The 18,369-nt window shown below is 46.6% G+C and overlaps 1 protein-coding gene across 2 annotated transcripts in view; it reads right to left on the bottom strand.

Moving 5' to 3' along the window:
• Nucleotides 1–18,369, bottom strand: part of LOC119647949 (coiled-coil domain-containing protein 93) — a 31,824-nt gene that overhangs the window by 12,687 nt on the left and 768 nt on the right. The window contains exons 3-7 of one of the 2 annotated variants that reach the window (XM_038049326.1): nucleotides 12,836–12,965; nucleotides 12,627–12,764; nucleotides 12,294–12,515; nucleotides 11,820–11,864; nucleotides 42–349 (exon numbers count right to left, since the gene is read on the bottom strand). In XM_038049326.1, the coding sequence (XP_037905254.1) occupies nucleotides 42–349; nucleotides 11,820–11,864; nucleotides 12,294–12,515; nucleotides 12,627–12,764; nucleotides 12,836–12,965 (843 nt within the window). The remainder of the gene's footprint in view (nucleotides 1–41; nucleotides 350–11,819; nucleotides 11,865–12,293; nucleotides 12,516–12,626; nucleotides 12,765–12,835; nucleotides 12,966–18,369) is intronic. The other variant, XM_038049337.1, reaches the window with a different exon arrangement.

Below are 18,369 nucleotides of genomic sequence, written 5' to 3'. Positions count from 1 at the left end.
TTAGTTGAATATCACATTTCCTGTCTTTACATAGAAATTACTTCTTATCCGCGGAGATTTCTCGTTTCTCAAAATCTTTAATCTCTTTCCTCAAACCGTCCTCAACTTTCTTCTGTTCTTCAAGCATCGCCTTCATTTTATCCAACTCCGAGATAAATTCTTGATTTTCTGCCTTAACACGTGTCATTTTCTTTTCAAGGACAGCACGCGTGGCTTGCAGGGATTTAATTTTGCTCTGTTCCGAAAGTTCCTTTGTGTCTATTTCAAGCTCAGACTTTAGATCTGCGTAGTGTTTGATTAGAGCCGATTTTTCCCTATCACTGAGGCAAGGTTGAATCGATGAATTTTCCTGTTGCGTTTATGATAGAGAAAAATTAACTTTAGTTTATGAAACATGATTTAATCGATTGGCTATGCTGCCTGGGAATAAGGTTGAAAACGTTCAAAGCTAGGAAAGATTGAATAAATCTGCTAATTTTGGAAGTGCTAAATAGTTGATTATCCAAATTCTCTAACATTGATATTCGGTATTTGAATGAAGGCAACAGGATAGCATTCATATTCTTTGGTGCACTATCCCATATCCATTGCTAAGCATATTTCAGGATTCTATCGCATACTTACGGATTCTCCGTGTTCAACTGAGCAAATAGTTTTCAAAAATAACAATGTATCGAAAATTCATAAAAGAAGGCTCCGTTTTTATGACTAGGTCTCAAAACAGAGCAAATTGGAAAGTTGAAAACGAGTCGCAAAACGATCACTCAAACTTTACTCTTGAGGATTTGGAACTTTTAAAAAAAGCGCAAAACCTTTTAATTATTTAACTAGTCAATAACCAAAATGGGTTCATTCTGTAAGAGAAAAATCAGCCCAGCATGTTCCATCAAAAACAAACAAATAAATTATGGTCAGCACACGATAGCAAACTTTCTGATTCGGAGACAGTAATTCAAACTCCATACATACTACCATGGACGAAAAGCTCCCGAAATTACCACCATCTGGCGCTCCTACTAACCCACATTTACTACTGACATTCCCCTTAAATTCCATTGCCTTGGCCCAACCGATCTGAAAGTGACTGTGGGTAGTCTTTAACAATTTGGAAAATGTAATTGGAATTTGCAAAACGAGTTTTTATTAAATTTTGCGTTAAACAATTAGGGCTGAATCCGTCCCATTATTCATCAAATCAAGTCAAATAAGTCATTACTAGAGATGAGACGTGGCTCCATTTCTACGATTTGTAATCCTGACATCAGGCGAGTGAATGAAGTGCTATGATTGACCCGAAATCACGAAACCGTAGTTTTCACTTGAAAAATAAGGTGATCCTCTCAATTTTCGCCGCCCGAACGGCGGAACAACAGCGGGCGCGTGTGGGATTCACACCCACTAAAAACCACCCCCGGTCTCTCCAGCCCCAGCCCCGCGGGACCACCATTGAGGTATTACTTCGCGGGGTAGGTTTGCTCTTAGGCACTCATCCTTCTCCTATTTGCAGCTTTCCTCCTTCTTTGTTCCTTCTGCAACTCCTCCTGCATTTGGATGATTGCGGAGCCAACCGCAAGCCACTTCTCCTCGGACTCCAGCATCTCAGTAACCAAGCTCTCCGGGGTCTCGCTCCTGCCCAGCACCTAGTTTAAGCTCCTTCTCTCCATCGCAAATCGTGGGCAGTGAAACATCACATGCTCTGGATCGTCCGGTATGCCATCGCATCTGGGACAGTTCAGAAAATCATCCAACCCAAAGCGGTGCAGATACTGCCTGTAGCAACCACCGTGTCCCGTGAGGAACTGGGTAATGTGGTAGTTGGTCTCCCCATGTTTTCGCTCAAGCCACACCCTAATGTTGGGAATGAGCCTGTGCGTCGACCGACCTTTCGCAGACTCGTCCCATCTGCGTTGCCAGAGATCAAGCGACTCTGACCTTGCCGCATTTCTACGCTGTGCATGCCCCTCCATATGTCTTACATTGTACAGGACACTCATTTCTTTGGCCAGAATGTCAACCGGGATCATGCCTGCCACCACCAATACTGCCTCATCTGATGTGGTTCTAAAAGCACTGCAAACCTCAAAGCCATCCACCGGTAAACCGAGTTCACCTGCTTCCGTCTCTGAGAGTTTGCAAGCGCCTCTGCCCACACAGGCGACGAGTAGAGCAGGATGGAGCGCACCACTCCGGCTAGCACCAACCTCCGGCAATGTTTCGGCCCGCCAATATTTGGCAACATTTTTGCAAGTGCCGTGGTGGCACTGGCTGCCTTTTGGCATGCATACTTTAGGTGCTCCCTAAAACTCAATTTGGTGTCAATTATTACCCCCAGGTATTTAATTTGATACGACCGTATGTCCACCGACCTCCACTTTTACAGTGTTATTTTTCCTGCGTTTCGTTATCAAGACCGCTTCCGTTTTCGCGTCCGCCAAGGTCAGCCCGGCCTTTTCTAGCCATTGCGTAAACCTCCACATCTTCTGGGTGTTTTGCTGCAACAACCACAGCTAGGTCATCAGCAAAGCCGACAATCGTAGTCCCCTCTGGGACGGGAAGAGCAAGCACCCCATTATACATGATATTCCACAACAGGGGACCAAGTACCGATCCCTGTGGTACCCCGGCTGTGAAAATATACTCTTTGGGGCCCTCATCCGTCCCGTACCAGAGAGTCCTCTCTGAGAGGTAGTTTTCCACCAAATTCGCTAAGTATCCGGGGACACCTATGTCAGCCAACGCCCCTTTAATTCTATTCCAGTTGGCCGAGTTGAATGCGTTTTTGACATCCAACGTCACCACGGCACAGCAGCCGCCAGAAATCAGTGCACCTTTTGCCAGGTTTACCACCATGCTAATTGCGTCCACCGTAGATTGGGCGCGTCGGAAACCAAACTGGCGTTCCGACAAACCATTGCTGGCTTCGACGATGGGCAGGAGTCTGTTGTAGATGACTCTCTTCATCATCTTCCCCATTGTATCCAACAGGCAGATAGGACGATACGACGCTGGGTTTCCAGGTGGCTTGCCAGGCTTCGGAAGCAACACCAACTTTTGCTTTTTCCACTGGGCAGGGAATATTCCTTCTTTTAGGCACGCCTCGAAGGTGTTGGCGAAAAGGTCGGGCCTAGTCTTCACTGCCAGTTTCAAAGCTTGGTTCTCACCGAACCTACCACATATTTCCCGCAGCTCCTCCACAGTTACAGGCGTTATTATGCCGTCATTTAGATGGACAAAAATTTGCCTTCCCCTATTTTCGTGGTGAGGGAACAGAGTGGTAACAATCTGTTTCAGGAGGTGCGGACAGGTCACCTGGGGTGATTTCCGCAGCCTTTTCATCACCACTCTGTAAGCCTCGCCCCAAGGGTTTATGTCGGCATGGTCACACAGCTGTTTGAAGCAGTTCTTTTTGCTCCTCCGAATGGCTTCCTTTAGGCGGCCACGTAATTGCTTGTGTGCCTCCTCTCGATCGTCGCACCCGGGTTTTCCCCTGAGCCTCTGGCAAAGCCTCCTTGCCCGAAACCATGCGGCTCGCAAACTTGCGATTTCGTTGTTCCACCAGTAGTTGGGTTGCCTACTGGGGAGCAATCGCCTTCTGGGCATAGTAGCATCGCATGCTTCCGTCACCCATCGAGTGATCTGGGTGGCTTTCTCTCCAGCAGTACCATTCAGGGATATGTCGGATTTGAGCACCGCGGAAAACATGTCCCCCTCGAACGCTTTCACTGTCCAGCCAAGCATACCACCCAGCATTTTGCGAAAACTCTTTTTCGAGCTCGATCCGCCCTTGATCTCTATGCAGATTGCCTGGTGGTCGCTGTGAGTATAGTCCTCACTGACCTGCCAAGCGATTCTACTGGCTAAAGTGGCACTCACGTATGTCAGATCAGAAGAAATACAATAGAACGAAGCTTAATAGGATTCAAAGAACCGCGTGTGGGGGCGCTCCCGGGACTCTGCAGTCCTGCCCGGCAGATGCTCTCAATGTACTTCTGCATCTCCTCCCCCTAGACCTCCACATTAAATATATTGCAGCGTGTAGTGCCGTCAGACTATGTGAGTCCGGATGCCGGACAGCGAAGTCCTACGGCCACAGCAACATCCTAGATGAAATACCTCGGGAAATCTGGGCATCCCACACGGACTATGTCACACGCAAGCTGAACTTTACGAGAAACTTTGCTGTGGACCTTTCAACCAGGGTAAAGTGGAAGACCGGCGGCGTGTGACTATGACACAGTATTCTATACGGATGGATCAAAGATGGCCTATGAAGTCGGCGCGGGGGTTTTTCGAATACACACGGTGTATCCAAGTCGTATAGTCTCCTAGGTTTCGCCAGTGTATTCCAGGCGGAAGTACTGGCGATATTGGAAGTCTGTGGATGGCTGGAGCGTGATTCGAGCCCCAAGCGTAACATAACTATTCTGACCGACAGCTAAACGGCCATCAAGGCCTTGTAGTCAACGACGACATCTTCCCTGCTAGTGAGGCAGTGCAGAGGCGCGCTTAACCGTCTGGGCGGCACGCTCAAGGCCACTCTCCTATGGATTCCCGGGCATAGGAACATAGAGAGGAATGAGCGGGCTGACGGATTGGCCAGGCAAAGCTCTGCTCTTGGCAGTCCCTCGGCGAATACAGTCGGTGTTCCGCTGGCGGCTGTCGGAGGCCGAGTTCACTGGCACTACCTAGCAGCCGCGGGCCTGAGATAGCGAAGGCTTACAAGTTGTGCCAAGTCAAGGAGAATTTGGCCCGCTTATAACATAGCTCGATCACGAGAGCTCCTGTGCCAGACGTGTGCAGATGCATTCAAGATTACGACGGTCTGCACGGGACACTGGCCCATAGGGGACCATGCCTCTAGGCTTGGCATACCCTACAACTCGCTTTGTCGAAGCTGTGGAGAAGGAAGGGAAACCCTCATGCACTTTCTCTGCGATTGCTCAGCTCTGGCTAAAGTCAGGCTGCGGACACTGGGTAAACCATTCTTTGGGGACATCAGAGAGATTTCTAGCTGCAGGTTGGGAGAGCTGCTTTCCTTCGTGAATGCTACAGGGTGACACTGAAGATCCGAGCCGGCTGGACTCTGCCTCCCTGCTCCCATAACAACAGTTACGGTCTTAGGAGTTTGTGGCATCAAAACGGTACACCAAAGCGCTAATTGGGCTCCTCGGAGCGGTCACTGATACCTACCTACTTACCTACAACCAGACGAGAGGGATTGGCAACGGGGAATTCTCCTGGGCCTGCAGTTTTCTCGGGGGCAAAAAATCGAAATTTTGAATGAAAAAAGCATACACCCGTCCCGTGTAATGTTCACCCTGGGCCTCGTTTTTCCGTTTAATCTTCACCTACGCCTCTGAGACGCTTTGATGTTTGCGCTTTAAAAAGAAAACTCAATGGCATGGTACCGAGAGCTGCGACATAGAACGCGAATGCGATAAAAATGATTATAAACTTTGCTACTTTGTTAGCTCACGCACGAAATATATTGTTGGCATCGCCATCTCTGAGGGTTTTCGTGATGCCATTAAAGAATTAGTGCGATTTGATGGTCGACTTATGAAGCCGCCATTATATCAACTGATCACACGATTTCCTTCTCCACCAGATACATACCTCCGAGAGGTCGACCTGATGACCGGAAAGATGGCTTCTGGCATTTACTTGATACAAAGGCCTTAATATGCCTATCGATGACTATATCGTCATTGCGGGCGATCTTAATGGTCGTGGTCATGAGGAAGTAGTGCGCTGGGTTAAATTAGGATCCGAAAAGTACTTGTTGTTGCCTCATGCAACATGGCTTGAGATTGAATCTGAATAAAACAGATTTTTTGTCAACCATGCCCAATGACAGATAGTGATAGTGCCATCACTATCAGTGGCAGTAACCTGCCCAAAACTGAATAATTTAAATACTTGGGATCAATTTTATCAGCGAATGATGAACGGATCAGCAGAACTTGGAACCATTTTCACAACTGGCGTTCTTTGTGATCAACGTATCAATGAACCTACCGCCCTGTCGCTCTTTATGGTTCTGAGTGTTGGCCGACTATAAAAGCCAATGTAACAAGAAAGGGTTCCAAAGGGCTCCCCATGTGATGGTCGCTTACGTTCATTCGCGCGTTGCGTTTCCTACTTCTCGCTTCAACCTGCTAAGTTCAATATCGACTGCTTGTTTTGATCCAGTTGTCGCTCAACAGTGGGAGAGCTTTCTTGCTTATCGGACGGCAGATACACTGAGCAACCCGCCTGAGAATATCGATGAGGATAAGGCCTGACTGACTGCGGAATTGTGGAAACAGATCGATGCACGGAAGGTGTTGAATGCTCTATTGACCGTTGCGAACGATGGTGGGCTTCGCATGCTCGAACTTCTATATCAACCGAAATTCTGAGAAGGTCAATGTAGTGTGCGCCATGACAATTTGCTATTGCGCTGATCAAGGAAGCAGAAGATGTCACAGGTCGCACTGATTTCAGGAATGTATATCACGTCGCGAAATAGATTGCATTTCCTGTGAAGGACGTCAACGGTCGACTTCTGATCTGCGATGATGAGCAACTGAAGAGGTGGAAAGAACACTTCACCATAACTCCTAACCGTATCACATCCGATGAGGTTCCTCCTCTTGTGGATGAAATAGCTAGTCATCGTAACATGTCCCTGTAAACAGAAGGGAAATAATTTCGACCGTCAATGTACTCAAACGGAGTAAAGCCACTAGGCTTGACGGTTTCCCCGCAGATTCATTTATCGCTGCACCTGCAGTTACTGCAGATCTGCTGCTTCCACTTCTATGAATATCTTAGTAATCCCAGACCTTTCCCCAGAAAGAGGAAGGAGGGGATGATTGTGAAGATTCCAAAGAAGGCCAAACGCTTTGAGTGTGACGATTGGAGGGATATCTGCGTGCTCCCTGCCGTCGCAAAGATAATAGTTAAAAAAAAATTCTGGAACGCATCAAAGAACATCTCGAAAGCTTGATCGACAGAGAGCAGGCTGGTTTTCGCTCCGGAGCTTTCGATAGCGTGAACAGGGAGTGTATCTGGAAAGTTCTACGAAGGAGAGGCATTCCGGAGAGACTAATAGTTATTATCAGAGCGCAAAATGTCACGTGTTGCACCGAGGTCAAATTTCGAAGGATTTTGAGGTCCAAAGCGGAGCCCGCCAGGGTTGCATCCTGTCACCGATATTATTTCTTCTTGTTATCGGTGATGCTGCTCATGTTGCCGGTCCGGAGAACGTGGAGGAGTTCAATGGACTATGACATTTTTCCTCAAAAACCTCGACTACGATTACTTCTGTTTTGCTCTCTCACCGGGCTAAGGAACTAGGCCAAATGGCTTTGGAAAGAGAGGCAAGTAGAGTTGGACTGAAAATAAAGACCGACAAAAGTAAGGCTCTCAGTTTGATGGGTCATCGAGAGGGGGAGGTGAAGAGCATTTCAGGTAACCGCGAACAATGGCGCCTAGGTGTGGTTGACGTGCTATACCCTACCAAGATCGAAGTCGACCAAAGGCCGGCCGGCTTGACACGATGTATGGTAATTTGAGAAACTTGTGAATACATCCAGATCAGGCTTTTGACCGAGCAAAATGGTGCAACCGACCAAGGCAAGCCAACCCTGCTTCTGAACGAGACAAAGGCTGAAGAAGAAAAGGATGAATTGCAGGAAGATCCAGGGCAGAAACCAACCAGTTATCAATCGACCAAGCTTTTATTCCAGGATGAATTTAGCTGGTGATTTCCGCCACAGCAGGAAGCATACAAACACCTCTTCAGTTGTCGCACTAAAGACTGGTGTCTTTCTTCGAAATTTTGATGATCATTCCCTTTTTTTCCACTGGGAAAAGATCACAGATTCCCAGGATTTATGAATGACTGAAAGCAGCAGCTTCACAGAGATAGCACCAACTGTAAGGAACAGTTCCGCGGAGAAATCGTCAAACCTGGCTGCATTAATGGCCGATATTACGTCAATCAATTTAATTTCTGTTCTATACCATCCGAAAGGAGAAAGAGGGTTATTATCCACACACGCGGAGTCTTCACGGCGAAGGGGGAGAGCCTTGAATAAAAGATTGGATTTCGACGAACAGCCTACACAAGGTATACCAGTTCTTGGTGAAATTGCTTCGTCTTGGGCTTAGTGGGTTTAGGTTTTGGAGAACGAAATTTTACACATAGAAAAGCGGGTCCTCTTTAGAAGACTCCTTATTCTGTTCAAATTTCGATGAATTCCCGAGGCAAATCACCTCCCCTCGTTCTCCCAGGCCTATTCGTCCCTGGGAGGAAATTCTGTGACAAACTTAGCTATTATAAGCGGTGGAATGTTTTTGCTTTATCATCGTAGATATGCTTCTTGAAGAAAACACCATCTTCTTCAGTTTCTGTCCCCTTCACAAGTGGGTTCGTCGCGTTTTGATCGGTTGCGCCATTTTGCTTGGTCATGTACCTGATTAGAATGGAGTCGAAGGGCTCTCAAATCAGCATCTAGCGTACCAAGCCAACTTTGTTTCGGATAACATTTTGGTCGTTTCCCATCGACTACGGCGGTTGCTGCAAGCTAATATCGATGATGAATGTTCTCATTTTTAATGTGGTCATGTGGTGTTGCGTCACTGGTCCAACGTAACATTTTTGTCTCCAGGGCAGGGCGTCGTACATTGCCTTTCATAGTTGGTCAACACTCAGAGCCATAAACGGCAACATTGTGAAAGACACTGCGATAAAGTTTGGATTTGGGAGGTTCGTTATTGCGTCGATCACGAAGAATCTGAAGTGGAATGGTGCTTCCTCCAAGTTGCATTGATGCATTTCGTTACGTAATTCACCATTGACTGAAAGCAGTGATCCGAGATATCTAAATCACTTAGTTCTACTATGCAGGTCACCGTCACGGACAGTGATAGTGACTGTTTCATTGAAGCGGGTCGTCAAAAATTCAGTTTTATTCAGATTCAGATCGCGTTGAATGTGGTGACCATTCCGCGTTTATACAAGTTGCAAGGGATAAGGATAAAAAAGCAAAAGCGCACTAACATCAAAAGCAACAAAAAGAAACTAGAACGGAAACGGTCTAAGCTTCACTTAGAAGGCAAGGAATATACTTCAAAGTCAGGGAGACAAGATACATCAGAACAGGTTATAAGTATTAGTTTTCAGGTGCCATAATTTGCTTCCCACACAAAAAAATGGACAAATTCTTGCGGTAAACCAAATTAGCAGAAGGAAATACCTCTCCTGGATATTCAATAAAAATCAAATCTGAAGCAAATGCGTAAACTATGGCCCAGTAAATTTCGAGGTTCGATACCCCCTTTAATCTTGAAAAGTATTGGGTTGGGGGAAAAATAATGTCGTATTTGTGATCGAATTTTAACGCTTTACTTAACATACTTAGAATTATCCGATTTAAGTCAAATATGCGCCGTTTTGTTCGCAAACTTGTTGCCATTTAGAAGGCAAAGCAAATATACCCCTCTTATAACCCCCCCCCCCCCCCCCCCCCCTCCTTATTTGCAAAAAAACTCAGACAGCCAGTTTTCGCAAGCCTCTTTTGACGCCAACTTAGTAGCACCAAGAGCGTTTTGAATGGACCGAAAGAGATGGTAATCACTTGGTGCCGGGTCCGGTGGGTGCGATAGGACATCCCATCCGAGCTCCCGTAGCTTCTGACGGGTCATCAAAGATGTGTGAGGCTGAGCGTTGTCCTGGTTGAACAGAACATTATTCCTATTGACCAATCCTGGCCACTTCTGGTCAATCATCATCATCAACGGCGCAACAACCGGTATCCGGTCTAGGTCTGCCTTAATAAGGAACTCCAGACATCCCGGTTTTGCGCCGAGGTCCACCAATTCGATATCCCTAAAAGCGGTCTGACGTCCTGGCCTACGCCATCGCTCCATCTTAGGCAGGGTCTGCCTCGTCTTCTTTTTCTACCATAGATATTGCCCATATAGACTTTCCGGGTGGGATCATCCTCATCCATACGGATTAAGTGACCCGCCCACCGTAACCTATTGAGCCGGATTTTATTCACAACCGGACGGTCATAGATTTCGTCGTTATGTAGGCTATGGAATCGTACATTCTCATGTAGGAGGCCAAAAATTCTTCGGAAGATTCTTCTCTCGAACGCGGCCAAGAGTTCGCAATTCTTCTTGAGGACTGGCAAGATCGTGGTCTTGTACAGCAAGAGCTTTGATCCTATGGTGAGACGTTTCGAGCGGAACAGTTTTTGTAAGCTGAAATAGACTCTGTTGGCTGATAACAACCGTGCGCGGATTTCATCGTCGTAGCTGTTATCGGTTGTGATTTTCGACCCTAGATAGGAGAAATTGTCAACGGTCTCAAAGTTATTTTCTCCTATCTTTATTCTTCCTGTTTGACCAGTGCGGTTTGATGTTGTTGGTTGGTTCGTCTTCGATGCTGATGTTGCCACCATATATTTTGTTTTGCCTTCATTGATGTGCGGCCCAAGATCTCGCGCCAGTTGCCGCCTGCTCGATCTGGATGAAGGCAGTTTGTGCGTCTCGGGTGGTTCTTCCCATGATGTCGATATCGTCAGCATAGGCCAGTAGTTGGGTGGACTTTAAGAGGATCGTACCTCTTGCATTTACCTCAGCATCACGGATCACTTTCTCGAGGGCCAGTTTAAAGAGGACGCATGGTAGGGCATCTCCTTGTCGTAGACCGTTGTTGATGTTGAATGGTCTCGAGAGTGATCCTGCTGCTTTTATCCGGCCTCGCACATTGGTCAGAGTCAACCTAGTCAGTCTTATCAATGTCGACGGGATACGGAATTCTCTCATGGCCGTGTACAGTTTTACCCTGGCTATGCTATCATAGGCGGCTTTAAAGTCTGGTCAATCGCCTGCTTCAAACGGTCGACTTGCTCACAGTAGAGGACCGAATTGAGGGTTTGGCCATAGTTGAGCAGCTCATAGTGGATGATTACCTTCCAATCCCGCGCATGCCGCGTTTCAAACACGATCTTTTTCGCTTGAGGTTATTGTACGTGATCCACTTTTCATCACCAGTCACCATCCGCTTCAAAAATGGGTCGAATTCGTTCCGTTTCAGCAGTGCATCGCACGCGTTGATTCGATCCAAGAAATTTTTTTGCGTCAACTCTTGTCGCACCCAAACATCCAGCTTTTTTTTGGAATTTAATCTTCTGCAAATGGTTCCAAACGGTTTTATGGTCTATACCCAGTTCCTGGCCAATCGAGCGAGTGTTCACATGCCGGTCTACTTGGATAATTTCGACGATTGGCCTACCAGTACGGGGTGTATCTTTAACATCCACTACACCAGAACGAAATCAATCGAACCAACGCTGTGCTATGTGAATCGTTACAGTATCGGACCCATATAAACTTCACAAATTTTTTTGGCCGCCTTCGTTGCATTTTTACCTTTCAGGTAGTAAAAATGTAAAATATGACGAATTTCTTCCTTGGTGGACTCCATCTTTGACGCGCAATAACTTGAGACTGAAACGAACGATCATAAAACTGTCAAAGAGACACCTGTAACCCAGATTGTCGTCTTCAAATCGCCGTATAGTATGACCCGATGTGATAAGTACAACACAAGATATGTTTAAGTGTCGCCATCTATTGACATTATACGAAATTACTTTTCCCCAACCTAATATATCATTTTCAATGTATGGACAAACTACAGTGAATCAAACATTTCAACACTACACACAACACAAACACACTTCTACGTCTATTGCAAAAATTCACAAATGATAAAACAAAACCAAAAAAAAAACATTGAAAAAAGTTCATTTCATTACCTCGTTAGCAACGTAAAGATTTTTAAGCAGCTGGTCAACATCAATCTGCAAATAAAATGTCCATTCCATTGTTGTTGTTGTTTTCGATTGGTGTGTGTTTTGGCGTGGGTGAAAGTAAACCGGAACCAGCGAAATGATAAAAGGAAACGAAGCAAAACTAGGTTGAACAAGGCTAATAATGCTTTTTTTTGCATAAAAGATTGAAAAACGTGTTTGAAAGTATAAGAAAACATGCACAAATTATTGGAAATGAAATGGAAATGGCATGGAAATGTATGAAGAAAAAAAAGGGATTTTACCGAAACCAGGACTTGAGATGATTATGTAAATCTGCTGGATACAAACTCAAAATCACAAGAAAAAAATTTTGAATGTGAAATGTGTTAAGTAAGCACTTAAGCGATAAATCAAAGAGAAACGCTTTCAAAAATTGCAAAGCAAATTGAAATAAGATTGTTACAATGGAAGCTTCACCTCCTTCTCGAATAACTCATCCTCATTTTCGCCAGTAGTCCCGCTGCCGGATGAATCATCGGATCGTTGAGATGATGAATTTTTAGATAGAGAGGTTGTGGAGGTTGCACTCTGTGAATGTCCTTTATTTCCATATTCCAGAAGAGTGATACGGATTCGGGTGCGTTCGTCTTCATTGCCAGCATCTTTTCGTTTGTACTGACGATGGGGGCTATATATGTTCTGAAAACGACAAGTGCAAAGCTAATTAGTTAATTTCCCTTAAAACCGTAACACTTCTGCAACTTCTCCCACCAAATATAGGATTTAGGATTGATATTCAAAGGGACTCACCTGCACTCGCTTTATATTATCGTAAGCATTTTGCAATTTCTCCAAATTCTCTCGATCAGTTTTAAATTGAAAGTGATTGTGAAATTGCGACACGGCAAATGCCTTGAGCTTTTCACATTTTTCGGCGCGGTTCTCTGCCTGTTAACAGATTAAGAAAGGATCAAAATACAAGTTTACATGTATTTTTTCTCATAACACTCAAAACTTACAGAACGCTTTACAAGCCATTGTATCACAGGATATATATTGATGAAGTCCAAACCTTGAATTTGATGTGGTTCCAGTTGATAGGGACATTTCATTTTTGGAAGGACAATTACAATTTTCTCAGTAAGAGCTCTGTGGATAGAGAAAAATTATCAATCGAAGAAATATTATTATAGAAGAATAGCGAATGTGAATGAATTAGAATTCAAATGATTGAAAGTTGAAATGAAACTTGGAGGGCCGAATTGGTCTGTCGTTTTGAATAGTCGACGCCGATGGGGTGATGTGAGTCTAGCTTCACCAAGGTGGTAGTTTTGGCATGTATCAGGAGCCAGCCCCTTCCGGACTCTAGACGGGTAGTCTGGATTGAACCGGTATTAATAGACTGCGAGCGCTGATCCGTCCGTGATTTCCGGGGAACTGGGGTAGGGGCTTTCTCGCCCAGAATATACCCGTTCCTGACTATTGGGGCCCGCTCCCTTGCACATGATGCGCTGGTAATGAAGTTTTTTACGACCATAAACAAAACGAACAAGGAGATAATAAGAATGGGGAGTGAGCTGGCCGCGTTTTACGCAGCACGAAAATGCGTCGGTTGCCCCAGCGCCCAGCAAAGGACGCAGGAAGGGGTGAAATACTTGACAAGACATCGGGATGTGCAAATAGAGGAGAAGACTCCCAAAGTGATGCGGCACCTGCAACGGAGACGGGAACCCAGACAGTATCACGCTGTATTATAGTTTCGGAAAGAGGCACAGTGGAAACTGCCGAAACTAGCCTAATGGTTTCGAATATAAGCCGAGTGGGAGCGCTGCCGACTACTCTGGTGAAAGCTGAAGAGGAAAGGCTTATTAAGAAATGCGCGGCAGTTGTGAAGCCCTTGCGATCTGCGACGCTCTTCCAGAAAAACGGGCTGCTAGAGCTAGAGGAACTCCTGGACAGAATTTCATATTATAGGCGGGTACGGAGAATAAGAGAAAATCCGCGAGAAGCAAAAACAACCGCCTCCCGATGAGAATACTTCGAGTACCAAGCGGATCGCAGACAAACCATTGCAGAGCAAACTGGAGGAGAGAGCACCAAAAGAAAAGGTGGGGAGACGAAATAGGACTAGACCGCCAGCTCTATTTATTAAGCCAGCGGGAGGGCGAGACTTTTGCGGAAGTCCTCAGTGAAATCCGTTACAAGATCAAACCCGAAGATAGCGGAGCAGAAGTGTCTTGCATTCGTAAAACCAAGGGTGGTGAAGTCCCAGTCGAACTAGGCCCGAGGACAACATATAAAGTTACATTCTGTGGAGCAGTCAAGGGGCGTTTGGTTTTGGTTTCCAACCTGAAACCTACATGTTCTCTGAGAATCCGAGATCTTGACTGCCTAACCAATGTCCGAATTAGCATCATATGTGCGAACTCTCGAGGCCAAAGCTCGTTGTGGTGGAAGTTGCCGAGCAATACGCGGGGCAGCTTCATAGGCCACAGGCCATAAAGCGAACACCTGTAAAGGAAACCTGCGTCCTATGTAGGGACCGGGGCGCGTCTGATGTGAACATTGCGAACATTGTGGGCTCGGCGCGGTATGCAGTCTTCAGAGTAGAACTGAAAAAAGCTAGGACGTGGTCAACATGATTCACATCCTACAAAACGCTATGCACCGCTTATGAGTTGCATGCGCAATTTGCTGCGGAAACTAAAGCTGATTTGGTGCTCATCAGAGAGCAGTACTGAAACGAGGATCTAGTTTCATGGCACCCTGACATATCAGGAACTGCTGGCATCTAGGTTGGGGGCGGCACTCTCCTTAGAGTCCTTACCCAAGGCCGAGGGGACGGCTTTGTCTGGATTCGGTGTTTAGATATAACGTTTTTCAGTGTCTATCTTACACCGAATGAGACGATGCCGGATTTTCGACGCAGGCTTGATGCTTTGGAAGACTCTATCTTGAGCACGGATGGGCGGATCCTGGTCCTGGGGGTGACTTCAATGCTAGGGCACTTGAATGGGACATGCCTCACTCAGACTCCAGAGAGAATCTCGAAATGGCGACGAGAACAGGACTGGTAGTTTTGAACACCGGATCAACCCCAACGTTCCGGGGCCCAGGCTGCGAGGGAAGCATTGCGTCGGACTCACTGGTGTCGCTGGTGAACGACTGGCGAGTTCTGGAAGACTTCTCGAGAAAAGACCATCAATACCTTGTCTTCGAAGTGGTGAACACAAACTGTCGGTGTATGGAACGTTGCGATGGTGAACACCCGGAGGTTTATCGAAACTCTTTGGACAGGTGGAGCTGCGCTGGAAGGAACTCCTAGTAATGGTGGCGCTGCTGTTGACACTGTCATAAGTTCAGTTATGAACCTGATAACGACGGCCTGCGGAGCCTCCATGCCCAGGAGGGCATGAGACCTCGCAAACTTTCGGAAGGAGTGTTACAGACTCCGCCGCCTAACACAACGTCTAAAAGACCGGGAGGAGGTATGTACCATAATGACAGAGTACAGATCAGCCAAAAGGCGTAATAAACTGGAGCAGAGCTCGCTGCTGAGAAGATCTGCTCGGCGAGGTGAATGGGGACCCGTGGGGACTTGCTTACAAACTGATAACCCGAAAAATTGGGCCTCTGCGGAAACCCAGTTCACTTAAGGCTGAACAGATGCACCGCATTGTATGGGCACTATTCCCTACGCACCCCGTACGAGATAATGACGTCGGCGCAGGGAGCGCCGAGGACTGTCCACTTTTCTCTATAAAAGAGTCAATTACCGCAAAGCACTTAGTATAAGACGGTGTCACGTAATAATTTACGTATACCATTTACAGTTGGCAGTTTTTTTTCCAGTAGTATTTTTTTCGATTCAAATCATAGTTTATGAGAAGTAGTGAAAAGCAGAGAGGGGCAACACCATCGAAATTACCTATGCGCTGTTGCTTGCGTACTTTATGGTTTGCAGTGAAAGAGAATGATGACACGGTAGTAGAAATATTCCGTTTGAAAAGTACGTGTTCAATTATTGTTTAAGGAGGGCGTAGGTAGGTAGGTATCAGTGGCCGCTCCGAGGAGCCCCGTCTTACGATGCCACGAACTCCTAAGACCATGGCTGCTGTGATAAGAGCAAGGAGGCAGATTTCAGTCGGCTCAGCACCTCAGAGCCAGCCTGTAGTATTCATGAAGAAAAGCACTGCAGCTAAAGATCTCTCTGAGGTCCTCAAATAATGGTTTACCTGGTGTCCGTAGTCTGATTCTAGCTGAAGTTGGGAAGGAATTGCTTATGGGTTTCTTCCTCTTCTTCACAGCTTCGTCAAGGCGATTTGTAAGGTATGCCGAGGCTAATGGCATGGTCCCTATAGGTTAATGCTCTGTGCAGGCCGCGGTAATCTTGTGAGTATTTGCACGCGTCTAGCAAATCCTCCTTGACTTGGCACAAGTGGGGAGCCTTCGACATCTGTGGTCCATGGCAGCTAAGTGGTGCGAATAGATTCCACCTTTGACAATGGACAGCGGGACACTGCATTTCAGCCAATATAATATAATATCGGGAGCCCTCACTTAAACCTAACATAAAATGATACAACTCGTTGCACGTGTCACGGTTTACAGACCAAATATTCTCATTTCAACAGTTCCAACCGTTTCAGAGTAAATCTCGTGTGACAGACAGACAGACGGAAAGGGAGGCATCGAATCGATTATGAGTAGGTATCAGTGGCCGCTCTGAGGGGCCCAATTAGCACTGTGGTGCACCGTTTTGTTGGCACAAACTCTTAAGGCCATGACTGCTGTTATGAGAGCAGGGAGGCAGAGTCCAGCTCAGATCTTCAGAACCACCCCATAGCATTTATGAAGGAAAGCAGTTTTCCCTCCCTGCAACTAGAAATCTCTCTGAGGCCCGCAAAGTATAGTTTACCTAGTGTCCGTAGTCTGACTGTAGCTAGAGCTGGGCAATCACAAAGGAAGTGCCTGAGGGTTTTCCTCTTTTCTCTGCAATTTCGATAATGCGAATTGTAGGGTTTGCCTAGCTTGGCGGATGGTCCCATATGGACCAGTTGCCCCGTGCAGATCGCCGTAATGTTGTATGCATTTGCACGCGTCTGACATAGGAGCTCTCGTGATCGGGTTTTGTTATAAGCGGGCCAAATTCTCCTTGACTTGTAGGTAGTGAACCTTCGCCACCTTAGGTCTGCGGTTACTAAGTAGTGCAAGTAAATTCACCCCCTCCCCCTTAACAGTCACCAGCCAGACACCGACTGTATCCGCCGAAGGACTGCCAAGACCACAGCCCCGCCTGGTCAATCCGGCAATCCGCTGATTCCCGTCTATGTTCCTATGATCGGAAGTTCTAGAGGAATACACTGTTGTGTGTATTCGAGAAAACCCCCGCACCAACTCCACAGATCGTCTTTGATCCGTCGATGAAAAATGCCGTGTCATAGCCTCGCACCACGCCGCCGGTCTTACACTCTACTCTGGTTGGAAAGTCCACAGCAAAGTTTCCCGTGAAGTCCGTGGGGAATGCCCAGATTTCCCGAGGTACTTCGTTTAGGATGTATGTACTATGGCCATAGGGCTTCGCTGTCCAGCATCCGGACTCACGTAGTCTGACGGCACTGCACGCCATAATGTGGAGGAGGTCTAAATGGAGGAGGTGTAGGAGTGTATTAAGAGCATCTGCCAAGGAGGACTGCAGCTGTGTACCTCCAGAAAACCATCCTCGGCCGTAGACCCTTTTCTTTGTAAAGATTCTCTTGCAGGGATAAAAGGCTATACAGGCCTTCCTAACCCTCAGTTCTATGTTCAATCTCCAATTTAGATTTGGATTACACCCAGTTACTTTACATTGGAGGAAAGAACCAATCTAGGTAGGTAGGTAGGTGGAATTCAGGTATCCTTGGCTTGGTGGTAAATGGGATCAGTTCTGTTTTGGTTGGGTTTAAGCCCAGTCGGCATCTTGCGGCCTGCAGGCACACCCTTGATGGCGTTGGTACTAACATTGTTAAATGCTCCCTCTATATCCAAGAAGGCAGTTAGGGTATACTCCTTGTACTGCAGTGACCACTTAACCGTGCCAATTACCTCGTGGATAGCGCTTTCTGTGGATTTGCGTTTGAGGTAGGCATGCTGGGGCTTCAAGAAAGGCATTCTCTCCATAATCAACCTTAAGTGGATGTCCGGGACGCACTCTAGGATCTTCAACACGAAAGACATGAGGCTGATTGGTCGCAAGTCCTTCGCGGACTCATAGCCGCACCTGCCCGCTTTCTGTATGAAAACTACTCGTACGCGTCTCCAAGACTGTGGTACGTATCCTAAAGAGATACAGCTCCGGTAAATCTCGACAAGCCACGGCGCAACCCTTTCCTGCTGCTTCTGTAGTATGACTGGCATTATGCCATCTGGACCCGGAGATTTATACGCGGAGTTTATAGCCCAGCTGATCTTATCATCGGTAATTACTGATTCCATAGTCTTGCACGACTGGGGTGGCTACAAACCCTGCAAGCAAGGCTCTGACTCACAATCCACTTCGCTGGCAAGAAAGTGC

This window comes from Hermetia illucens, chromosome 1 (assembly GCF_905115235.1).
Source record: "Hermetia illucens chromosome 1, iHerIll2.2.curated.20191125, whole genome shotgun sequence".
Taxonomy (NCBI): domain Eukaryota; kingdom Metazoa; phylum Arthropoda; class Insecta; order Diptera; family Stratiomyidae; genus Hermetia; species Hermetia illucens.
Note: the sequence above shows the minus strand (reverse complement) of the source record. Positions and strands in the feature narration are given on the sequence as shown.